The sequence below is a fragment of the Melanerpes formicivorus genome, unplaced genomic scaffold (genome assembly GCF_026170545.1).
Source record: "Melanerpes formicivorus ecotype bairdi unplaced genomic scaffold, bMelFor1.0.p_v2 SCAF_5, whole genome shotgun sequence".
In the NCBI taxonomy this organism is placed as follows: Eukaryota; Metazoa; Chordata; class Aves; order Piciformes; family Picidae; genus Melanerpes; species Melanerpes formicivorus.
The window spans coordinates 37201629-37226860 of record NW_027142357.1 but is presented as its reverse complement, the minus strand read 5'-3'; the positions used below and the strand labels follow the sequence as shown (position 1 = coordinate 37226860).

At 55.2% G+C, this 25232-nt stretch overlaps 1 protein-coding gene across 2 annotated transcripts; it reads left to right on the top strand.

Annotated features, from left to right (window-relative positions):
- The first annotated feature begins 3220 nt into the window (after nucleotides 1–3220).
- Nucleotides 3221–24230, top strand: GALNT5 (polypeptide N-acetylgalactosaminyltransferase 5). 2 transcript variants are annotated; one of them, XM_068139197.1, is made up of 10 exons: nucleotides 3221–3501; nucleotides 7159–7325; nucleotides 10760–10879; nucleotides 11748–11883; nucleotides 14949–15068; nucleotides 16283–16400; nucleotides 16565–16888; nucleotides 20460–20540; nucleotides 21549–21704; nucleotides 23356–24230. In XM_068139197.1, the coding sequence occupies exons 1-10, from the start codon at nucleotides 3323–3325 to the stop codon at nucleotides 23494–23496; spliced, it is 1542 nt and encodes a 513-aa protein (XP_067995298.1). In that variant the 5' UTR covers nucleotides 3221–3322; the 3' UTR covers nucleotides 23497–24230. The 2 variants fall into 2 exon arrangements, with proteins under 2 accessions (XP_067995298.1, XP_067995299.1); XM_068139198.1 differs by lacking the exon at nucleotides 20460–20540.
- Nucleotides 24231–25232: the final 1002 nt, after the last annotated feature.

The following is a 25232-nucleotide window of genomic DNA, read 5'->3' as shown; positions in this document are numbered from 1 at the left end:
GTAATCTTATCCCTCCCTCCCCCTGCCTGCAAGCCCTGCAGTAGCACCATCCCCACACAAACCCCGCTGCCACGTTGCAGGGGAGTCGGTTTCACAAGGAGAAAGCCCTGAAAAAGGAACTAGCAGAAGAACCTGTTCTGTTCTTCTCGACCTCACACCACCATAATCCAAGGCTGGGCTCTGAAATGACTGTTTCTATAAAGAATATGAACCTAATGCCACACACACACACACTCATTTCTTTTCCTTTCAGTATTCACGTGCACTGCTAAGGATTTTTGCTCTGCCACGTCAGTGTCCCTTCCCTGAGTTTTCACCACTGGTGTCCACACACTGCAGCTGGTCTTGCAGATCTTTACCCTGACCACGTCCTACAGGTGCCACCCTAGCCATGCAGCCCTGCCCCCACTCGTGGGCTGAGTGTTCACCAAAGGAGGGAAGCTGCTTGACAGGGATTCTGGGACAAGGAATTGAGTCTGCCCGGCAGGACAGAGAGGCGGTGCCTGGTGACAGGATTCCACGGCAAGGCTCCAGGCAGTGGTGGGATGGCAGAGACTGCCCAGTTGTGGTTGTGCTCAGATGGTGCCATTCAGTGATGAGGGGTCTTGTGTGAATGCCCCAGCATGCAGAGCTCACCCCAACAGATGCAGCTTCATCCTTTGCAGAACATCTCCCCAACATCCTAACCCCACACAAGTCACCCTAAACAACTACATTTGCAGGAACAGATTCTGCTGAGGACCACTGTGTCCAGCTCTGGAGTCCTCAGCACAGCAGACATGGACCTGTTGGAGCAGGAGAAGACACAGCAATGCTGGGAGGGCTGGAAGCCCTCTGCTGTGAGGACAGGCTGAGAGAGTTGGGCTTGTTCAGCCTGGAGAAGAGAAGGCCCCAGGGAGATCCCTGAGCAGTCTTCCAGTGCCTAAAAGGGCTGATCAGAAAGCTGGGAACAGGCTTTAGATCGAGGCCTGTTGTGACAGGGCAAAAGGATGATGGTTTGACACTCAAATAGGGAGATTAGGACTGGAGAGAACAAAGGAATCTATTTACACTAAGCATTGCACAGCCTGGCACTGTGGCACCTGTGGATGCCAGGGGACACTGGGGTTCACCACATCCTGGTGCTAACCCATAACCATAGCTACACAGACCCAACTGGGCACGGCAGGGCTGCCAGATGGGCTGGTTCTAGAGCTCTCTGCAAAGCTCACCTGAGCAGAGCTGTGGTCTGGTCCTTGCAGGCAGCCCCAGCTCTTGCCTGCCAACACTTCCAGTACAGCCAGCACAGCCAGCACATCTTGCCACGTATCCAGTGGTCCAGCACAGGAGCAGGAGGGGTGGTTCCTCAGCTCCTTTTTTTAGCCCAGTTTTGGCTCAGCCCCCTTGGCTGAAAAGCTTTGCCTCCCTTGACCAGCATCACTTGGCCATGGCTCCTGTACCCTGTCACCAAAGGGTGAATGTGAAGAACTCATCTTAGTCTACAGCCTTATTTGACAACTGTCACCTACAACCAGTTCCCATACACTGCTCCAGTTCTGTGCAACCACTTAGATGCATTAAAAAGAGTGTGGCTAGCAGGTCAAGCGAGGTTCTTCTCTACACCGCCCTGCTGAGGCCACAGCTGGAGTCCTAGTTCCAGTTCTGGGCTCCCCAGTTCAAGAGAGATAGCTGCAAAGATGCTGAGGGGCCTGGAGCATCTCTGTGAGGAGGAAAGGCTGAGAGCCCTGGGGCTGTTGAGCAGCCTGAGAGATCTGAGCAATGCTCAGCAAAAACTAAAGGACCTGTGAGGGGCAAGAGGCTGGGGCCAGACTCTTGTCAGTGGTGCCCAGGGACAGGACAAGGGGCAAAGGGCACAAACTGGAACCCAGAAGGTTCCACCTGAAGATGAGGAGAAAGTTGTTTGGTGCGAGGGTGCTAGAGCCCTGGAGCAGGCTGCCCAGAGAGGTTGCAGAGTCTCCTTCTCTGGAGAGCTTCCAAAGTCACCTGGCCATTGTGCTGCTGGGCAAGCTGCTATGGGTGCCCCTTGCTTTGGCAGGGAGATTGGAGTGGATGATCTCCACAAGTCTCTTCCAAGCCCCAGCACGATGGGATTCGGGGACACTCGTAACCAGTGCGGTGTTTGCAGCCCCGCTCCCCGCGGGCTGCCCCAGCACTCTGAAGCCGCTCACGATGAATCCCCGCCGGAGCCCGTTTGCCCGAGCCGGTGCCACGCAGACAGCCCCGCCGGGCGCCCCGGACGCCGCTGCCGTGGGCGGGGAGCGCCGGATCAGAGCCCGGGCGGAGGTGCGGGCCCGGGCCGGTTTGCCCTGGTGTTGTGTTACAGCGTGGCTCCGGGCGCTGGGTGGGGCGAGGGGAGCCCGGCCCGGCCCGGCGCTGTCCCTCCTCCCCGCTCCCTCCGGGCACGGCGTGGCGGCGGCGGCCGCGGTGCTCTCTGCAGCCCGGCCCGGGGATGAGCGGGCTGCAGCGGCTGTTCCGCGGCAGCGGCCGTGTCCTGGCCTTCGTCTTCGCCGCCTCCGTCGCCTGGCTGCTCCTCGACATGGCTGCGCTCCGCCTCTCCCTCGGCGACGCCGGCGGGAGGCTGCTGCGGGAAGCGGCGGAGCGGGGATGGGCAGGGCTGGGAGGCAGCCCCCGACCGGACCCCTCCAGCGGGCTGCCCCGGCGCGGGGGCGGAGCGAGCCCGGCCCCCCGGGCAGCCCCCGGGCTGCCGAGCCCCCCGCCCGGCATCAGGGGGCAGATCGGGCAGCGCCGCGGGGCTCGCCCGGCTCCGCCGTGGGCGGCTCTGGGCCGGAGGCGCGGTGCGGGGCCCGGGGCAGCCCGTGAACCCCCGTGGAAGTCCCTCGCCCCGGCCCCACCGGCCCTCGCCCCGGCCCTCGGGGCCACCGAGGCTGCCCGGCGGGCTGGGCACACAGTGGTGGAGGGACGCGGACACAGCACCAGCAGGAGCTGGTATCGAGCTGCGGACGCGGCGGGCACCGCCAGCCCGCCTCCCGCCACATCGGGGCCGGAGGAGACGGAGCCGGGAGAGAGGAAAGCGCCTTCCCAAAGTCGCTTCGTCCTCGTCGGCAAAGGCGGCGCAGAGCCCGGCGGCTCCGCAGCCCCGAGCCCGGCACCCAGCTCTGCGGGGAACCTCACGAAGAGCCGGGAAGAGTCGCAGCGTGAGGAGGAAAAGGATGCTCATGCCGCCAGTGCCAGCCCCCGGGCTGTGGCACAGGGTGGCTCGACGCTCGGTGCGAGGAAGGGAACGGCTCAGGGGGCTCCTTCCACCAGCAGACACAAGCGGGAGCGGACGGATGGCACCCCGGGAACGCACCGGGTCCTGGCCATGGACGCAACGCTTGCCCCCAGAGACCCCCGAGCCCCCGGGCAGTTTGGGCGCGCGGTTGCAGTCCCCAGCAGTAAACAAGAAGAAGCCAAAAGCAGGTGGAAAGAAGGGAACTTTAATGTCTACCTCAGCGACATGATCCCCGTGGACCGAGCCATAGCAGACACCAGGCCTGCCGGGTAAGATCCGCGGCTGCCCCTGGGCACATCCCTGCTCCGTGGCTCCCAGGAAAGTTGCTGGGCACATGGCGGGCTGCTGGGCACATGGCGGGCTGCTGGGCACACCAAGGTCTTTGTCCATGGTAGCCAGGAGTTGGCTTTGCTTTCCCAGGTGAGAGCATCTTCTCGCTGAACATGACACTGGGAGAAGTTTGGAAATTGCCTTGCCTCCCTGAGCCCAGTGGTGTCCAGTTAAAGCACATAGGTCTTCGGCCTCTGTTCCCTGACACCCTTATCTGGGCTATTGGGTGCAGCACCAAGCTCTGTTTGGTTCAGCATTCCTTTACCTGGTTGCTGGAGCGCTCCTGCAGTCTAGCCATTTGCTCTGTCACCTGCCCGGAGCTGCGCTCACACCTCAAGCGGATGCTGCCCTTCGCTTGAGGCAGAGGTATCCCAAGAGTCCCCCACCCAGAGAGCTCCCTGGGGCTCCAGAGGTCTCTGCAGGAGCAGAGATCACCCACGGAAGCTTTGGTTTGGAGATCTTGGTCAGTTACAGCTGTCCCCACAAAATGTGGGGGGCATGGTCTGGTGGTGACCTGGCAGTGAAAGGTTAACAGTTGGACTTGATGATCTTAAAGGTCTCTTCCAGCCTAAACCATGCCATGATTCTGCAAACCTCAGGACTGCACTTCAGGAAAGTGCAATACTTCTCCCTGCCATGGAGAAGAGAACAGTGAGGTGTGGGCAGCACCTCACAGGCCACTGTTATGGTAACCCCAGTCAGGGAATCATAGAATCAATAAGGTTAGAAATGACCTCAGAGATTATCAAGTATCAGTATCACTAACGTTGGAAAAGACCTCAAAGATCATCAAGTCCAACCTGTCACCCAACACCTCATGACTACTAGACCATGGCACCAAGTGCCACATCAAATCCCTTTTTTCAGCACCTCCAGGGATGGTGACTCCACCACCTCCCTGGGCAGCACATTCCAATGGCTAACAAACTCTCTCTGGGAAGAACTTTCTCCTCACCTTGAACCTAAACTTCCCCTGGCACTGTTTGAGACTGTGTCCTCTTGTTCTGGTGCTGGTTGCCTGGGAGAAGACACCAACCCCCACCTGGCTACAATCTCCCTTCAGGTAGTTGTAGAGGGCAATGAGGTCTCCCCTGAGCCTCCTCTTCTCCAGGCTAAGCAACCCCAGCTCCCTCAGCCTCTCCTCACAGGGCTGTGCTCCAGACCTCTCCCCAGCCTTGTTGCCCTTCTCTGGACACGTTCAAGAGTCTCAATGTCCTTCTTAAACTGAGGGGCCCAGAACTGGACACAGGACTCAGGATGTCCCACAGTACAATGCAGAAAGGTTCCCACAATGCGGGCCATGTTCACCTGGAAGCTGAGAGGCTGAGGGACCTGCTGCTGTTGAGCCGGGAGAAGAGCAGCCCCAGAAGGGATCTTCTCAAAGCTGATCAATATATATGGGGGCCAGAGTATTTTCATTGGTGGCTGGTAACAGGACAAGGGGCAATGGGCACAAACTGGAAGCCAGGAGCTTCCATCTGAAGAGGAGGAGAAAGTTGTTTGGTGTGAGGGTGCTGGAGCCCTGGAGCAGGCTGCCCGGAGAGGTTGTGGAGCCTCCTTCTCTGGAGAGCTTTCAAACCCATCTGGCCATTGTGCTGCTGGGCAAGCTGCTGTGGGTGCCCCTGCTTTAGCAGAGGGGTTGGACTGGTTGATCTCCAGAAGTCTCTTCCACCCCCCACCATGCTGGGACTCTGTGAGTCCCTGACACATGAAGGAATGACACAGGGAAGGAGGCAGACAACTACGGCTGCTTTCTGGTGGGCAGAGGGTGCCAGCTGCAGAAGCCACACAGAAAATAACCATGGGCACTCCAAGCCAGCACTGTGTTTGGCTTTTGAGAGCAAAGCCCAGGAGCTGTGGAGCAGAAACACCTCTCAGGAGCACCTGTAGGCCTCGGTGAGCCATGCAAGCTGCCTGGGAGGAGACATCATCCCTGTCCAGACATCGCAGGGAACGCCTTGGCCAAACAGGGGTGTGCCGGGGGATAGGCGCTGCCACGGTGCACATGGGGCCACCAGCAGGTCCTCTGGGGCATGTGCAGGCTCTGACCTCAGCCTGTTGGCACAGCTGCAGCCACCTCACAGCAGCATTCTTGGCAGCTGTCAGGAATCAAACAGCACATTACCTTTTTGTTAGAGGTTCCCAGTCTTTCCCAGTTCATCCTCTGCTTTGTCTCATGGTCCTTGCTGGGGTACTGGACTAGACCACTGAAATGTGGCCAGCAAGGAACTTGTCCTGTGGAGGCTCCAGTCTGCCTCTCCCTGTGCTGATGCTTGCTGAGGGCTGTGCCTCAGCAGAAAAACCTGCAGGACAAGTCCCACCAAGGAGGACAGAGATGCCTAAGCCACTCAGGTGGAAGGCCCTGGTAGCCAGAAGCATGTGGGGATCACTCCCTGCAGAACACAGTTCAGGAGCCCTGGACTCTGCAAGAGTGGTCAGGCATTGGAACAGGCTGCCCAGGGAGGTGGTGGAGTCACCATCCCTGGAGGTGTTCCAGAAACCTGTGGCCATGGCACTTTGGGACATGTTTTAATGGCCATGGTGGGGTTGGGTTGAAGGTTGGACTGGATGATCTTAGAGGTCTCTTTCAAGCCACACAATTCTATGATTCTTTGACCCTGTTTCAGTCCAGGATTGTGGCAACAGTAATGAAGGTCCTTGTGTGCCCCTGACTTTTCCACACACTAGCTTCACTAGCTCCACTGTAGCTTCTCTGGGAAAGCCAAGTGAACAGAGTTTAGGAAAGAGCCCAGTTTTCCTGGCAGGATGGCATGGTACAGTCTGGGTGAGGTGGCGTGGGTGGGGAGGGACCCCAGCTGTGCTTGCCAGCTGGAAGAGGCCAACACTGGGCACCCCTGGACCTCAGCCTCAAGTTGCACCAGGGGTGGTTTAGGCTGGACATGAGAAAAAATTCCTTCCCCAGCAATGCTGTCAGGGCCTGGCCCAGGATGCCCAGGGCAGTGGTGAAATCCCCATCCCTGGAGGGGTCTCAAAGCCATAGAGATGTGGTGCTGAGGGCCATGGTTTAGTGGTGACCTGACAGTGCTGGGTGAAGGGTTGGACTTGATCTGAAAGGTCTCTTTCAACCCAAACAATGCCATGAGTTAGGTGCCAAGTAACCCTTCATGGAGATATCCATTACCCTCACTCTGAACAGTGAACCAGCTCTTTTCTTCCACTGAGGCCATCCCATGGGCTCCCAAGCCCTGTGGGTGCTGGGAGCATCACAGAACCCTTTCCCTGCAGCATTCCCCAGGGCCAGGGGTGCAGAGCTGGGGCTGGCCTCCCTCTCTGGGGCTTTGGCACCATTTGCTCACAGAGAAGAGGTACTGTCACCTGGGAGTAGGGAGGTGAAGGTAGAGGTCCCTGAGCACATCCTGTCCTGTGGACTGCCCACAAGAGGGTCCAGGGCTGTGTGGGGAGTCCCCCCACTCACCCCTCTGCTCCCTCTCCCAACACAACCCCATGGCAGGGCTTTGCCTCCACGCTTCACATTTGGCATTCTCAGCATCGCAGCTTTTCCCAGCAGAGGCTGAGCAGGGAGGTTCTCAGGAGCATGGTGGGCCCTTCCCTGTGAGCCTGGCTTGCTGTTGCAGGTGCTCTGATCAGCAGGTTCACAACGACCTGCCCACCACCACCATCATCATGTGCTTCGTGGATGAAGTGTGGTCCACCCTCCTCCGCTCCGTCCACAGCGTCCTCAGCAGGTCTCCCCCCAGCCTGATTGAAGAAATCATTCTGGTGGACGACTTCAGCACTAAAGGTAGGTGAGGCTGCTTCTGCCTTTATGAAACTCATCTAGCTCGAGGCCAAAATGCAATTTGTTCTCTGTAATTCAATTCTGCGGAGCAGAGAGAAACGATTTTTTCTCCTCTGGCTCAGTCGAGGCCTCAACACTCTCACCAAGCTGTGTGGTGCAGCAGACAGGCTGGAGGGAAGGGAGGCCATCCAGAGGGACCTGGACAGGCTGGAGAGGTCAGCCCATGACAATCTCATGAGGTTCAACAAGATCAAGTGCAAGGTTCTGCATCTGGGTCAGAGCAATCCCAAGCACTGATACAGGCTGGGCAGTGACTGGCTTGAGAACAGCCCTGAAGAAAAGGACTTAGGAATGCTGGAGGATGAGAAGCTCAACAGGAGCCAGCAGTGAGCACTTGCAGCCCAGAAAGCCAACCAGAGCCTGGGCTGCAGCAAGAGAAGCAGAGCCAGCAGGGAGAGGGAGGTGATTCTCCCCCTCTACTCCACTCTGCTGAGACCCCACCTGGAGCACTGTGTCCAGTTCTGGAGCCCCTAGCACAGGAAGGAGCTGGAGGTGCTGGAAGGTGTCCAGAGAAGGGCCATGAGGATGAGCAGAGGGCTGGAGCTGCTCTGCTATGAGGACAGACTGAAGGAGTTGGGGCTGTTCAGTCTGGAGAAGACAAAGCTCCCAAGAGACCTCATTGTGGCCTCCCAGGATCTGAAGAGGGCTACAAGAAAGCTGGGGAGGGACTTTTGAGGGTGTCAGGGAGTGATAGGACTGGGGGGAATGGAACAAAACTAGCAATGAGTAGATTCAGTTTGGATGTTAGGAAGAAGCTCTTCCCCATGAGGGTGGTGAGAGACTGGCACAGGCTGCCCAGGGAGGTGGTGGAAGCCTCATTCCTGGAGGCTTTTAAGACCAGGCTGGATATGGCTCTGGGCAACTTGATCTAGTGTGAGATGTCCCTGCCTGTGGCAGAGGAATTGGAAGTGGATGATCCTTGAGGTCCCTTCCAACCCTAAAGGTTCTATGATACCTCTCCAGATGAGCTCTGAGGGGTGGCTGCAGTAGACCAAGATGTAGCTTCTGCCCAACACCCTGCCAGACTGTCATTCACATCTCTCCCATCCCAGTTCATCCAGTTAAACAGCTGCTACTTTTGCAGCTGTGCATCACTAAGTTTGCTCTCATGTGCTGGAGGCTGGTGGAGGCAGCAGGAGGTCCAGGAGCCCCAGGGAGCTCAGTCCTACCCCAACCATTACATCTCCAGGACATCCTGGATCAAGGGCTTGTACCTTCACAAAGACACCATCACCCTGCTCCATGCAGTGCCCAGGGGAGTGCCCTGTGTTCTCAGAGCTGGCAGCAGGGGACCACAGTGTGCATTGTAGAATCAGAGAATGCTCTGGGTTGGGAAGATCTTTAAAGATCATCAAGTCCAGCCCTAACTTTCTAGGTTGCTTGGAGAACAGGAGAGGTGCAGTAAAAGCCACAGTGAGCCAAGTGTTTGCACCTGCAGGGTGGCTTTGCTTGTGCACTCAGGCCTTCTAGATGCTATCAAACATCTGTCTGGTAATGCTTCAGCTCTGCTGACTTCACCCCTGAACAGTCCAGCAATGAGGTCATTTTCCAGCTGCGAGTTCTTCAGGGAAAGTGCTGTCTCAGAACAACTTCAGAGCTCCTGCCACATACACAGTCAGCCTACACAGAGTCCCAGCATGGTGGGGCTTGGAAGAGACTTCTGGAGATCATCCAGTCCAACCCCTCTGCTAAAGCAGGGGCACCCACAGCAGCTTGCCCAGCAGCACAATGGCCAGGAGGGTTTGGGATCTCTCCACAGAAGGAAACTCCACAACCTCTCTGGGCAGCCTGCTCCAGGGCTCCAGCACCCTCACACCAAACAAGTTTCTCCTCCTCTTCAGATGGAACCTCCTGGCTTCCAGTTTGTGCCCATTGCCCCTTGTCCTGTCCCTGGGCACCACTGACAAGAGTCTGGCCCCAGCTTGTTGTTTCCCCCTCCCCTCCCCAGTCCTTTATCTCTTGCTGAGCACTGAGAAGATGCCCTTTCAGGCTGCCCTTCTCCAGGCTCAACTGCCCCAGAGCTCTCAGCCTTTCCTCTTCACAGAGATGCTGCAGGCCCCTCAGCAGCCTCCACTGGACTCTCTCTGGTACTGCCATGTCTCCCTTGAGCTAGGGAGCCAGGACTCCAGCTGTGGCCACATTAGGACAGAGAAGAGGGGGTGGAGAACCTCGCTCGACCTGCTGCTGGCCACACTCTTCTTACTGCTCTCTAGGAGGCCTCCTTGGCCACAAGGGCACATAGCTTGCCCTGGCTGAACTTCATGAGGTTCCCCCCTGCTCAGCCTGTCCAGGTCTCACTGAATGGCAGCACAGCTCACTCCTCCCAGTTCTGCATCATCAGACTGGCTGAAGGTCCACTCTCTCCCTTCCTCCAGGTCAACAAAGCAACATGACAGTAGGTGCAGAAAAGAGGAGGAAGTCTCAGTTTGCTCATTTGAAGGATGGTCATTAAAACTTGTCCCACCATTGCCCCTCAGAGCATCTCTTCAGGTTCTCTTTTCACTTTCTCCCCATGGCTTCCCTCTGTCTCTGCTTGTTAGCAAGGAACATCTAAATGGAGGGCTGGAAACCAAAGCCTCCTGAGTGTAGGTGAACTCTGGAGAGCTTTGGCTACTAAAGCCTCCTGAATGTAGGTGAACTCTGGAGAGCTTTGGCTACCAAAGCCTCCTGAGTGTAGGTGAACTCTGGAGAGCTTTGGCTACTAAAGCCTCCTGAATGTAGGTGAACTCTGGAGAGCTTTGCTACCAAACCCTCCTGAGTGTAGGTGAACTCTGGAGAGCTTTGGCTACTAAAGCCTCCTGAGTGCAGGTGAACTCTGGAGAGCTTTGGCTACCAAACCCTCCTGAGTGCAGGTGAACTCTGGAGAGCTTTGGCTACCAAACCCTCCTGAGTGTAGGTGAACTCTGGAGAGCTTTAGCTACCAAACCCTCCTGAATGTAGGTGAACTCTGGAGAGCTTTAGCTACCAAACCCTTCTGAGTGCAGGTGAACTCTGGAGAGCTTTGCTACCAAACCCTCCTGAAGGTAGGTGAATTTTGGAAAGTTGTGCTCAGCACTGCTTTGATCTAAGGAGTAGCAGCAACAACCTGCAGCAAAGGTGTCCAGCAGGATTTCACCTTGAGCCTGTCATAGCTGTTAAATGGCTGTTGAAAAGCCAGCAGTTCTGTTCTCCTGGAGATGACCAAAGGGCACCAAGGAGGCCTGTTGGTGAGGATGGAGGCTTAGTCACCCAACATCTGCTGGGTTTGTGCCCAGATGTTTGAACCCCAGACCTAAGGAGCCTGGTGTGTCCTGGAAATGCTTCCAAGGAAAATCTCCCAGCTCCTTGTTACCCTAAAAGTGAGTGTGAAGTCAGTCTCACCCTCTCCTCCTCTGCAGAGCACCTCAAGGGGAAGCTCGACCAATACATGTCACAGTTCCCCAAGGTGAAGATCCTCCATCTCAAGGAGAGGCATGGTCTGATTCGAGCCAGACTGGCAGGAGCAAGGATTGCCAAAGGTAGGATGAAAGCCATTTTATAGCCCTGTCTGGACCCCCCAGAGCCATCTCCAGCACTGAGTTTTGGTCCCCTCCCAATGAACTAAGGGCCATCTTTTGGTATGTGAAGCCTGAGTGCCTGACCACAGAACGAGCTGTGGCCTGTCTGCTGAGTCTCTTGGCTTTAGTGTCTGGAGAACAAGTCCTGTGAGGAGCACTGAAGGACTTGGGGTTGTTCAGCCTGGAGAAAGAGAGGCTGAGGGGAGACCTTCTGGCTCTCTACAGCTCCCTGAATGGAGATTTGAGCCAGGTGGGGCTTGGTCTCTTCTCCCAAGGACCAAGTGACAGGACAAGAGGAAACAGCCTCAAGTTGCAATAGGGGGGGGTTAGGTTGGATGTGAGGAACAACTTCTTCCCCTTGAGGGTTGTCAAGTCTTGGAAAAGGTAGCCCAGGGCAGTGGTGGAGTCCCCATCCCTGGAGGGGTTTCAAAGCTCTGTAGGTGTGGTGCTGAGGGGCACAGTTCAGTGATGAGCTGGTAGTGCTGGGTTAGTGGTTGGATGTTTTGATCTTAAAGACCTTTTCCAACCAAAATAATTCTATGCTTGTCTGGCTCCTCAGCACAGCCCTGTCTAGGAGTGGCTGGGATCTCCAGCCATTCCACCCCATCTCCACAACCTGCATGGGCCATGCCATCACCAAACCCTTTCTGCTGGGAACCATCCTGCTTTCCCCTGTAGGCCACGATGGCCAAGCAGTAAGAACACGGTCTGGGAGGGGTTTGGGAGCTGTGGAAGGTCCCATGGAGCATCAGCAGCACCCCAAGCTGGCTGGCAGAGGATGGGGGGGGGGGGGGAAGAGGGCTGGATGCTGCCTCATCTCCTGCCACAGGCAGTGTGTTGACATTCCTGGACTCACACGTGGAGTGCAACGTGGGCTGGCTGGAGCCGCTGCTGGAGAGGGTCCGCCTGAGCCGCACCAAGGTCGCCTGCCCCGTCATCGAGGTCATCAGCGACAAGGACATGAGGTAAAGTTGCCTTTCTGCTTGGGTTTGGATTAAATGAACAAACCAAGGATTATAAGAAAACAGAGATATCTTTATTTTCCCCACCAAAATGATGTACAAAACCGATTGGGTTGACAGATTGTATCCGCTGGGTTGAAATCCTCCCTCTCCCCTCAATGTTAACTTTGACCAGACCAGCTCAGGTGGAAGCAAGTGACAGCTGTATTTACAGGCAAAACTACAATGGAATGTAATGAATATGTACAAAATACACAGCATTTACAGGTATTTGCATTTACTAGACAGCACAAGGACCCCCATGGGCCAAAGACCAGGGGAAGCTACTAGCTTCTCCCTCTCTGCCCCCCCTTACCCTCCTCTGCTTCTCCCCTCCTCCCTTTTGTACAGAAGTTCATACCAAAACAATGCAGCCAAGCTCAAGCAGAAGCAAGTGAGTATCTCTCCAGAGCAATGCAGCAAGAAGAGGAGAATTGTTTTGCTATAACCACTCTAAGTTCCTTCTCTCCCCAATGGGATTGATTAGAACAGTTGTTGTTTTCCTTTTGCCACCCAGCAGAGATTCACTCACATTTTAATACTTTTCTGCCCAAGACCTGTGGAAAATTTTAAGGGCATAGCCTCAAACTGCCACTGATGTTTATGGGCAACTGTAGCACAATTTAGAGACTTGAGAAAATGGAAAAGGCTAAGCCACAAAAGGGCTTTACCCCCACACTTGCAAAAATCAGAGGCAAGGCAGAACCTTAGGGAAAGCCAAGGAGTTGGATTTTACTCATGAGGATGGAGCAGGAATTTGCAGGTCATAGACTCATTAAGCTTAGAAAGAACCTCGAGGATCATCCAGTTCCAACCCCCCTGCCATGGCCAGGGACACCTCACACTACAGCAGGTTGCTCACAGCCACATCCAGGCTGGCCTGGAAAACCTCCAGGCATGAGGCTTCCACCACCTCCCTGGGCAACCTGTGCCAGTCTCTCACCACCCTCACAGGGAAGAACTTCTTCCTAACATCCAATCTCAATCTACCCATTTCTAGTTTTGTTCCATCCCCCCCCACTCCTATCACTCCCTGACACCCTCAAAAGGTCCTCCCCAGCTGTGGTGGGTTAAAATTCCCCCCCCCCCAAACATTAACTTTGTCAGTCCAGCTCAGTTGGAATCTGGGTGGAACTACCACACCAGCTTTCTTGTAGGTCCCCTTAAGATACTGGAAGGAGATAGTCCCTAGGGTCTCTCTTCAGTGGCAGGCTCCAGAACTGCAAGTTCATCATCCAATGTGTGTTCAACACAGCACAAATCCAAAGGAAAAGGGACCCACCAAAATCAAAGTGTCCTTAGACACAGCTGCCACGAGGCAAAACTTGTGCAGCAGCACTGTCTGCCCAGCAGAAGGGAAGCCACGTTGCCAGCCTGTCCCAGCCGACAGGCACAGTGTTATGGCAGGCAGGGTCACTCCAGCAGCAGGCAGGGAGCAGGATCCCAGGGTAGGCAGGTCTGGGGAGAAGCCAGGTCCCAGCAGTGATCTCTCCAATTTCATCACAAATCCAGAGCGAGAGCAGAGCGAGTCCTAAATGAGAGCCAAGATGAGAGCCCAGACTGCTTTCTGGTCACTTTCTCCAAGAGTGGTTACAACAACCTCATGCAGTGCTACAGGCTGGGGACAGAGTGGCTGGAGAGCAGCCAGGCAGAAAGGGACCTGGGGGTACTGGTTGATAGTAGGCTGAACATGAGCCAGCAGTGTGCCCAGGTGGCCAAGAAGGCCAATGGCATCCTGGCCTGCATCAGGAACAGTGTGGCCAGCAGGAGCAGGGAAATCATTCTGCCCTGTACTCAGCACTGGTTCGACCACACCTTGAGTCCTGTGTCCAGTTCTGGGCTTCTCAGTTTAGGAAAGATGTTGAGATGCTGGAAGGTGTCCAGAGAAGGGCAACAAAGCTGGGGAGGGGTTTGGAGCACAGCTCTGTGAGGAGAGGCTGAGGGAGCTGGGGTTTCTTAGCCTGGAGAAGAGGAGGCTCAGGGGAGACCTTATTGCTGTCTGCAACTCAGTTGTAGCCAGGTGGGGGTTGGTCTCTTCTGCCAGGCAACCAGCACCAGAACAAGAGGACACAGTCTCAAGCTGCACCAGGGGAGGTCTAGGCTGGATGTTAGGAAGAAATCCTTCACAGAAAGAGAGATTGGCCATTGGAATGGTCTGCCCAGGGAGGCACTGGAGTCACCATCACTGGAGGTGTTTAGGAAGAGCCTGGCTGAGGCACTTGGTGCCATGGTTTAGTTGATTAGATGGTGCTGGGTGATGGGTTGGACTCAATGATCTTGAAGAGCTCTTCCAACCTGGTTAATTCTGTATTCAGTTTCCCTAGACAATGTGTCCAGTGCCAATATAGACTGGGCTTGAAGAGTAGAATAGAATTAACCAGGTTGGAAAAGACCTTTGAGATCATTGAGTCCAGCCTATCACCCAGCGCCATCTAATCAACTAAACCATGGCACCGAGCACTCCATCCAGTCTCTAAGAAGAGCCCAGCCAATCAATCACAGTTCCAAACTCCAGTGCCAGCTTCCCCCCCACCCCCATGGGTGAATACCTGTGAGGGGCTTCAGCTCCTAGTGGGAAGAATGGAGCCTTTCTACCTGCCCCACACTGAGAGGGGAAGGCAGTTTCGTGCCTTTGTTTTCCTCATCAAACCTCCACTGATGGAGGTGCTGGAAGGGGGGTTTGGAGCACCCCCTAGGAAACCTCAAATCCATGCCAGTGATTTGAGCACAACCTCTTACTGGTACCACCAACAGCTTCACTGTTGGTGAAGGCACAGGTCCAGGCCTCCTGACTGTAGAGCAGAAACCAACATGAGCAGGGGACACAGCCCCTTCATTTCCCACATTTTCCATGACCTTTAGTACATGAGGAGGATTCCTGACCAAAAAAAAAAAACCACCACACAACCCAAACCTGTTAAAGCCCTGATTTAATGATGCACAGCTCTTCATCTCCACTCATTAAGGGTGGCATTTCAATCAGCAGTGTGGGACTGGGAATTAGTCATCTCCCTCTTTTCCCCATTTAGTTACATGACCGTGGACAACTTCCAGCGTGGGATTTTCACTTGGCCAATGAATTTTGGATGGAGTCAAATTCCACAAGAGATCATTGAGAAGAACAAAATCAAGGAAACTGATGTCATCAGGTAAAGGGAAAAGAAGAAAGCTGAGATGAGAGCTCTGGGAATCAAACTCTTCGTTAGGAGCAAAGGTTCCAGCCCAGAATCATAGGTTTGTCGAGTGGTTTGGATTGGAAGGGACTTGAAGCATCATCTAGCTCCAACCCCCTGCCATGGGCAGGAGCACCTCCCTCTAAGCCCAGGTTGCTCAAGGCCTCATCCAAGCTGGCCTTGAACACCTCCAGGGATGAGGGCATCCACAACCTCCCTGGGCAACCTGTTCCAGTGTCTCACCACCCTTGCTGGAAAGAATTTCTTCCTAGTCTCCAGTCTAAATCTCCTCTCCTCAAGCAGTGGCCACTGTGGGCAGTCACATCCCCAGAGCTGGGCAATGCCCAACAAGCCTTTCCCACTCCTCAACAGTGCCACCAGGGCTCCAGGGATGTCCTGCTGCACATTTCCCTTCCATACCCCATTACAGCTTTCAGGCAAGATCACCCAGATGGCAACTAATAACACTGCACCTGTCACCCTACAGCAGAGTGACAAACTGGATGAGGCACTTGGTGCCATGGTTTAGTTGATTAGATAGTGTTGAATGATAGGTTGGACTTGATGATCTTTGAGGTCTCTTCCAACCTAGTTTAAGATAGAATAGAATAAACCAAGTGGCCCTTGCTGTCTCTAAGCACAGGTTCAGGCAGCATCCCTGAGCACTTAGTGGCCCACAGCTTCTCAGTGCTTCCCTCCTCAAAGCAAGGAAAAGGGACAGCTGCGTTGCAACCAGCTGACAGCCACGTGGGGCCACAATGATGCTCAGGGTACTGGCAGCCCTGCCATGTGAAGAAAGGCTGAGAGAGCTGGGTCTGTTCAGCCTGGAGGAGAGAAGGCTCTGGGGAGACCTTATTACTACAGACCAGTATATAAAGGGTGGCCACCAGGAGGCTGGGGACTCCCTCTTTACAAGGAGTCTCCCAGAAAAGATAAGGAGTCATGGGGACAAGTTACTGCTGGGGAGATTCCAGTGGGGCTCCAGAAGAGAGTATTTCCCCATGAGAACCTTTGGACATGGGAATCATCTCCCAAGGGAAGCAGTGGATTCCCCTACATTGGTCAGTTGTAAGCCTCAGCTTGGCAGGCTGCTGGGCCATCTCATTTCAACTAGATTATCACCTAGAAAGGTTGAACCAGAGCATCCATGGCATCCCTTCCAACCTGGCATTCTGTGATGCTGTCCCCAGGTGCCCAGTCATGGCAGGTGGCCTCTTTTCCATCGACAGGAAGTACTTTTTTGAGCTGGGAACATATGACCCAGGACTGGATGTTTGGGGAGGTGAAAACATGGAGCTTTCATTCAAGGTAGGTCACTCTTGGAAGCCTCTCCTGGGGCGGTGGTGCACACCACAGCAGCCCTGCGCTGGAGAACCCCTCCTTGACACCTGAGCTACTTCTCTTCTGGCTTTGCACAAAGCCAGCAGCCAAGCTTTGCCTGTGTTTCTATCAAAGCAACCTCTGTTTCTCAGGTCTGGATGTGTGGAGGAGAGATAGAGATTGTTCCCTGCTCCAGGGTTGGGCACATCTTCAGGAATGACAACCCTTACTCCTTCCCCAAAGATCGGGTGAGGACGGTGGAGAGGAACCTGGCCCGCGTGGCGGAGGTCTGGCTGGACGAGTACAAGGAGCTCTTCTATGGCCATGCTTACCACTTAGTCCTGAAACACCTGGATGTTGGGAACCTGACTCAACAGATCCAACTACGAAAGAAGCTCCAGTGCAAAAGTTTCAGGTGGTACCTGGAGAATGTCTACCCGGACCTGGATGCTCCCCTGGTTAAAGCCAGTGGGCTGGTAGGTACCCCAATTCCTTCCTGTCCTTCAGCAGTTACTCTTTATCATCATTTAAACATGTCCAGCCCTGAAAGGAGGTTGGAGTCAGGTGGAACTTGGTCTCTTCTCCCAAGAAACAAGTGGCAGGATGAGAAGAAATGGCTTCAAGTTGCCCCAGGGGAGGTTTAGAATCATAGAACTGTTGAGGTTGGAGGAGACCTTTGAGATTATCAAGTCCAGCCACTGGCCTGGAGCTCACAATCCCACCACTACTGCTAAGCCAAGGTCTGCTTGGACAGGAGGAACAATTTCTTGCCCAAAAGGGTTAGCAAAGCCTGGAAGAGGCTGCCCAGGGCAGTGGTGGAGTCCCCATCCCTGAAAGGGTTTCAAAGCTGTGTAGATGTGGTGCTGAGGGACCCGGCAGTGCTGAGTTAATAGCTGGGACTCAATGATCAAGCCCTGTGGGGAGAGGCTGAGGGAGCTGGGGTTGCTTAGCCTGGAGAAGAGGAGGCTCAGGGGAGACCTTAGTGCTCTCTACAACTCCCTGCAGGGAGGTTGTAGCCAGGTGGGGGAGGGTCTTCTCCCAGGCAAGCAGCACCAGAACAAGAGGACACAGTCTCAAGCTGTGCCAGGGGAAGTTTAGGCTGGATATTAGGAAGAAGTTCTTCCCAGCAAGAGAGATTGACCATTGGAATGTGCTGCCCAGAGGAGGTGGTGGAGTCACCATCCCTGGAGGTGTTTAGGAGGAGACTGGATGGGGTGCTTGGTGCCATGGTTTAGTTGATTAGATGGTGCTGGATGATGGGTTGGACTTGATGACCTCAAAGGCTCTTCCAACCTGCTTTATTCTATTCTACTCTATCTTTAAAGCCTCTTTCCCTGGCAAGTTAGGGACTGGGAAGCATGGCAGAGCACTGTCTCTGGGTTGTGACCCTGTTACTTGATCCCATTCTGGACTATTTTGGTAGTTTGGACTCCCTGCTGTGTCCATAAAGAAATTGGCCACAGTCCCAAGAGCCAATTTCCCCTTGAGGAGCCAGAGTGGTGTTTAAACACCAGCTGAGCTGCCCACACAGCAGCCCTGGCCAGGAGATACTCCTCCAAAGGGCAGAGTTCAGCACCATCCCTACCTACCCAGCCTTCCTCCTGCCGTGGCCAAGAGGAAGAGCCCCTTCTGAGGGGTGGCTTAGGGGCTCCTGGGCAGCACAGCAGGGTTTGTACTGGTGCCATGCTGCCAGCAGAGCGCAGCAGAACCCTGCTCTTCACAGCTCTCTGCTGCCTGCAGCAGTCACAGTATCACAGTGCATTAGAGGTTGGAAGGGACCTCAAGAGATCATCGAGCCCAACCCCCCTGCCAAAGCAGGATCACACAGGGTAGTCTGCACAGGAATGCATCCAGGTGGGTTTGAAAGTCTCCAGAGAAGGAGGCTCCACAACCTCTCTGGGCAGCCTGTTCCAGTGCTCCATCACCCTCACTGCAAAGTTTCTCCTCATGTTGAGGTGAAATTTCCTGTGTTCAAGCTTGACCCTGTTGTTTCTTGTCTTATTACTGCACAGCACTGAAAAGAGCTTGGCCCCTTCCACTTGACACCCACCCCTCAGATACACGTTGGTCAGATCCCCTCTGTCTTCTCTTCTCCTGGCTAAACAGCCCCAGGGCTCTCAGTCTCTCTTCACAGGGGAGATGCTCAAGCCCCCTAACCATAGTATCATTCAGGGTTGGAAGGGACCAGAAGGATCATCTAGTTCCAACCCCCCTGCCATGGGCAGGGACACCCCACATGGCTCTCTGCTGGATTCTCTCCAGCAGGTCTCTATCTCTCTTGAACTGGGAAGCCCAAAACTGGACACAGTATTCCAGGTGTGGTCTCAGAGCAGAGGGGGAACAGAACCTCCCTAGCCCTGCTGGCCACACTTTTCTTGCTGCACCCCAAGATCCCATTGGCTCTCTGGGCCACAAGGGCACATTGCTGTCCCATGGAGAGCTTGCTGTCCACTAGGACTCCCAAGTTCTTTCTCCATGGAGCTGCTTTTCAGCAGGGCAGCCCCTAACCTGTCCTGGTGCCTGCTGTTATTCCTCCCCAGATGCACAACTCTACACCAGTCTTTATTGAACTCCATGAGGTTTGAGTTGTGTGGAGATGGCTTCCTAATGGAAAGCTTTGCCTCCCTTACAAACAAAACACACAAAAAGGGAGGTACAGGGCAAGACAAAGGGCAACCTGATCAGTTGAGAGCTCACCTCATAGTTTAGTACTGGTAAGACAACTTGTCTTTGAGTTATGCATTTACCTCAGTGTCTTCACTACCTACACTTCAGGTAAAGACTTGCTGAGCAACAGGTATTGAGATAGCCAAGCCCCTTCCACAAACCCAGGAGGATTTTCAATGGTTCTTATCATTTTCATTCATTCCTGAATGTCCTGGAGTCATTTAATTTCTGAGGTCAATATACAGAAGGTCTTATTGTCAACAGAAGGGAGCTTCAAATGCAGAATCCATCACAGCTACCATATTATGTTTTGATTTCTAGGTACAGTAAAAAAAGAGACCCCCAAAAATATGCCTTTAAAGATGCTGACTTGGTCTAGTGGAAGGTGTCCCTGCCCATGGCAAGGGGGTTAAAACTAGATCCTAGACTCATAGAATCACCAGAGTTGGAAGTGGCCTCTACAGGTCCTCTAGTTTAACCCCCCTTCCCTCCCCTCCCTCCCAGCCCTCATCTTCCCCGGGCAGCTCCCACTCTCCCCTCCCTCCCTCCCAGCCCTCATCTTCCCCAGGCAGCTCCTGCTCCCTCTGCACCATCCTTCCCCCTGCTTAAACAGCTCCTGCTCCCCCCCCCCCCAGCATTTCTGCACCCATCCCAGAGCCAGGGGCAAGACCCTCAGCCAGCCAAGACACCACCCAGAGGAGCTCAGCCCCAGCCAGCACCCGTGGAGGAGATTGGAGCAGCAATCAATATTGAAGCAGCAATCAATGTTGGCCCTAACAACCGGGGGGCCACCAGGCCCCCCAGCCTTTGTAGTCACCACCACCATCACCCAGTGTGCTCCATGGGCACTCACCTGTGATGAGAGGAGGATCCTCAGCCCAGATGGGCTCAGCTTGGGGCTGCTGCCCTTCCTGGTGGGGATTAAATAGGGCGGTGGGTGGGGAGGGCAAAGTGGCCACAGCTGGGGTGGGAGGAGTCCTGCCCTTGCCGCAGCCCTGCCCTTGCTGCAGCCCCGCAGGAGTCCTGTCTCTCCTTCAGCACCTCGGGAGGAGTCAGGGGCAGAAAACACCTTAAAGTCCATTTGGGCTTCAATTCTACCTCCCCAGGCCCCTTGCTGGCTGGGTAGCTGAGCACCATAACCAGGTCAGGCTTCAGTTCTCCACCTGGGCAGAACTCCAGTTCCATGCTGGGGAACATGGTGCTCTCTGGTTCCTGCTTGTGCAGCTGCTCCACAGGTGTTTCTGTGTCACTTCACCAACACCAAACAGTGAATTAAAGAAGTGGGCAGTGGTAGCCAGCGTGCTGTGAGTCCAGCAGTGCAGCAGCCTGCCCTTGCTGGGGGCCTGATGCCTGAACCTGCACTTTGGTGCTGTTTTCCAGCTGCGGAACGTAGGCTTGGCCAAGTGCATCACCGTGGAAAACACCAGACTGGCTTTGGAAGTGTGTGATGTGAACAACAAGGTAAGGACACCCCCATGCTGGTGTGGAGCTCCTGCACCTCCCCATGCTCACCCAGCACCCCCCAGGAGCTAATCCACACCATCCCAGCCAGGGGACGTGGCCCGAGGGGTGCCCAGGAGCAGCAAGGAGCCCGAACTGCCTCTGCCTGCAAAGCCTGAGGCCAAGCAACAACCCAGGACCAGCAGCTGGGCTGGAACTGGGCAAGTTTGATCAAGCCATTGGGCAGCATGAGGAGAAACCTTTAAGCCCAGACCTGGGGTTGTTGTGGTGCTACTGCAGGACACATGCTCTGCAGCCAGGGGGACAGCAGCTGCTGGGGACAACCTTCCCTTCCCTTCCCTTCCCTTCCCTTCCCTTCCCTTCCCTTCCCTTCCCTTCCCTTCCCTTCCCTTCCCTTCCCTTCCCTTCCCTTCCCTTCCCTTCCCTTCCCTTCCCTTCCCTGTGGGCAGAGCCCTGTCGATCGCTCCTGGTGGAGTTAAGCAATGTGCAGACTGGAGCCCAGCTGTGTGTGAGGGTTCATCCATTTACTCCCCAGGCAGATGGCAGGCCAAGAGGAGCACCCAGCAGCTGGATTTGAGGTCTGTGCTGTGGTGAGGGGCGTTCCCAGAGCCCAAACCAGAGCTGTTCTGAGCTTCTTAGCTCTGCAGATCCATAGGGAAGATTTTAGGAGGAAATTCTTTCCAGTGAGGGTGGTGAGCCATGGGAACAGGTTGCCCTGTGGATGCTCCCTTCTTGGAGGTGTTCAAGGCCTTTGATGAGCCCTTGTGCAACCTGCTCCAGTGGAAGGTGTCCCTGCCCATGGCAGGGATTTGGAACTAGATGTTCTTGAAGGTCCCTTCCAACCCAAACCATTCTGTGGTCTTCCCATGGATCACAGCTTCCCTCAGTGCTGGGGTAGGGCAGGAGGATGGTGGGGAGAGCCTCTACCCAGGAGCTTCAGCCAGCTGCTTGCCAGTCCTGCCAGCAGAGGGTGAGTGGGCTCACAGCTGCCCTGGTCTCTCCCCACAGCACCAGCAGTTCAACTACACCTGGCTGAGGAGGATCCAGCACGGGGAGCTCTGCATCATGCCCAGCGGTGCCACGGTGGTGCTGCGTCCCTGCCGAGCCGGCAGCCCCAGCATGGCCTGGCTGCACAGGGCACTGGTAGCCCTCCAGACACAGCTGGTGAGTGAGGAGCCACCAAGGGCTGCCACAGCCCCTCTGCCCTGCTTTGGGCTGCTGTGCCAGTGTGCCATGTGATGGGCAGCTGCAGCATCAACATCCTGCTAGCACCAGCAATGGGGTGGCCAGCGGGACCAGGGCAGGGATTGTCCCCCTGGACTGGGCACTGGTGAGGCCACACCTCCAATCTTGGGTTCAGTTTTGGGCCCTCCTCTCCAAGAAGGACATTGGGAGGCTGGAGCAGGTCCAGAGAAGGGCAACAAAGCTGGGGAAGGGTCTGGAGAACAGGGCTGAGGGGCAACTGAGGGAGCTGGGAGTGTGCAGCCTGGAGAAGAAGAGGCTGAGGGGAGACCTCATTGCTGTCTACAACTCCCTGAAGGGAGGTTGGAGCCAGGTGGAGCTTGGTCTCTCCTCCCTAGTAGCAAGTGACAGGACAAGAGGAAGTGGCCTGAAGCTGCACCAAGGGAGGTTTAGGTTGGACATGAGGAGCAATTTCTTCCCCATGAGGGTAGTCAAAGCCTGGCCCAGGCTGTTCAGGTCAGTGGTGGAGTCCCCATCCCTGGAGGGGCTTCAGAGCTGTGTAGATGTGATGCTGAGGGCCATAGTTTAGTGGTGAGCAGGCAGTTCTGGGTTAATGGATGGACTGAATGATCTTGAAGATCTCTTCCAGCCTAAATGGTTCTGGACTTCTGTGATGGTCACACTCCAGCGCCACGTGCCTGAGGACTGGGGACATACTGGTCCTTCTGAGGTGGTTGTTCTGACAGGGCTCTGCAGTCACAGTGTGTCCTGCTTTTACACAGAACCCATCAATAGCACTTACTGGAGATGACTGCTATTGATTTGCACTCAGCTCCCTGGGGCTTGCAGAATGAAGCATCTCTGCAGAGCCACAGGATGGGCACCAGAACACATTGCCCAGGGAGGCTGTGGATGCCCCCTCCCTGGAGGTGTTCAAGGACAGGTTGGATGAGGCCTTGAGCAACCAATTCCAATTAAGAGGTGCCTGTGCCCATGGCAGGGGAGCTGGAAGAAATGAGCTTGAGGGAGGTGATTCTCCCCTGCTACTCCGCTCTGGTGAGACCCCACCTGGAGCACTGTGTCCAGTTCTGGAGCCCCTAGCACAGGAAGGAGCTGGAGGTGCTGCAAGGTGTCCAGAGAAGGGCCACGAGGATGAGCAGAGGGCTGGAGCTGCTCTGCTATGAGGACAAACTGAGGGAGTTGGGGTTGTTCAGTCTGGAGAAGAGAAGGCTCTGAGGAGACCTCATTGTGGCCTTCCAGGATCTGCAGGGGGCTCCAAGAAAGCTGGGGAGGGACTTTTGAGGGTGTCAGGGAGTGATAGGACTGGGGGGAATGGAACCAAACTAGAAATGGGTAGATTGAGATTGGATGTTAGGAAGAAGCTCATCCCCATGAGGGTGGTGAGAGACTGGCACAGGCTGCCCAGGGAGGTGGTGGAAGCCTCATGCCTGGAGGTGTTTGCAGCCAGGCTGGATGTGGCTGTGAACAAGCTGCTGTAGTGTGAGGTGTCCCTGGCCATGGCAGGGGGGTTGGAACTGGCTGCTCCTTGAGGTCCCTTCCAACCCTGACAGTTCTATGCTCCTATGCCTAAGGTCCCTTCCAAGCTAAGCCACTCTGTGATTCTGCCCTGCAGAGAGACCACCTCGTCACAGAGCGCCTCCAGAAGTCAGCCTGCTTGGAAGTGGGTCCCTCTCACAAAGCCCTGAGGGTGGGTGCCTGTGACTCCACAAACCCTCAGCAGAAGTGGCAGTTTGGCAGCTACCATGCAGACTGATGGAGCACCCCTGAGCCAGAGCTCCCTCCCCCCTGGCCCTGGTTCCAGGTGTGACTTCAGCCAGGACACCAGCAAACTGGAAGTTCATTTCCAAATGGACCTCTCCCTGATGAGGAAGGAGTTGAGAGAACTGGAGCCTTTCAGTCTGCAGAAGAGCAGCCTGAGGGGGGGAATCTCATCAATGCTGAGCAATACTTCAAGGCTGGGGGGCAGGAGGATGGGACCAGGCTTTTTCCAGCGGTGCCCAGTGCCAGGACAAGGGGTGATGGGCACAGACTTGAACATCAGAAGTTCCATCTTCATGTGAGGAGGAACTTCTTGAATTTCAGTGTGCTGGAGCCCTGGAGCAGGCTGCCCAGAGAGGTTGTGGGGTCTCCATCTCTGGAGAGCTTTCAAACCTGCCTGGTTGAGTGCCTGTGTGACCTCCTTTAGGTGGCCCTGCCTTGGCAGAGGGGGTTGAACTCCATGATCTCCCTCCAGAGGAGGTCCTTTCTGACCCCTGCCATTCTGTGATCCCCTGTGGATGGTAACTGAAATCAATCAATCAATCAGTCATTTCAACCAGCACATAGTGGGGTCAGAAGCCCAGGAGCAGCACAGCTGGTGCAGCAGTGTCTGCAGCAGACACACATTGATGTTTTCCCTCCTTGTGGGACACTGACAAAAACCCAACACATTTTTCTATTAATAAATAGGAATATTTTTCTGAAGCCCCCTCCCCCCATGCTGTGAGCAAACCTTCTTTGGTTCCCACCAGACCACAGGAGCTACAGAAGCACTTCCAGGGCACTCTCAGTCTGAGAAGAGCAAACTGGGCTGCTTCACCTTGCACAGGAGCTACAGAAGCACTCCCAGGGCTCTCTCAGGCTGTGAAGAACAAACTGGGCTGCTGCTCCTTCCACAGGAGCTACAGAAGCACCTCCAGGGCTCTCTCAGTCTGAGAGGAGCAAACTGGGCTGCTTCACCTTGCACAGGAGCTACAGAAGCACCTCCAGGGCTCTCTCAGGCTGTGAAGAGCAAACTGGGCTGCTTCTCCTTCCACAGGAGCTACAGAAGCACCTCCAGGGCTCTCTCAGGCTGTGAAGAGCAAACTGGGCTGCTTCTCCTTCCACAGGAGCTACAGAAGCACCTCCAGGGCTCTCTCAGGCTGTGAAGAGCAAACTGGGCTGCTTCTCCTTCCACAGGAGCTACAGAAGCACCTCCAGGGCTCTCTCAGGCTGTGAAGAGCAAACTGGGCTGCTTCTTCTTCCACAGGAGCTACAGAAGCACCTCCAGGGCTCTCTCAGGCTGTGAAGAGCAAACTGGGCTGCTTCTCCTTCCACAGGAGTTACAGAAGCACCTCCAGGGATCTCTCATTCTGTGAAGAGCAAACTGGGCTGCTTCTCCTCCCACAGGAGCTACAGAAGCACTTCCAGAGCTCTCTCAGTCTGAGAAGAGCAAACTGGGCTGCTTCTCCTTCCACAGGAGCTACAGAAGCACCTCCAGGGCTCTCTCAGGCTGTGAAGAGCAAACTGGGCTGCTTCTCCTTCCACAGGAGCTACAGAAGCACCTCCAGGGCTCTCTCAGGCTGTGAAGAGCAAACTGGGCTGCTTCTCCTTCCACAGGAGCTACAGAAGCACCTCCAGGGCTCTCTCAGGCTGTGAAGAGCAAACTGGGCTGCTTCTCCTTGCACAGACAGTGACACTTTATTGACCAGAGCATTGAAAAAATCCACCCAGCAGGCCTATGCTGTGCCT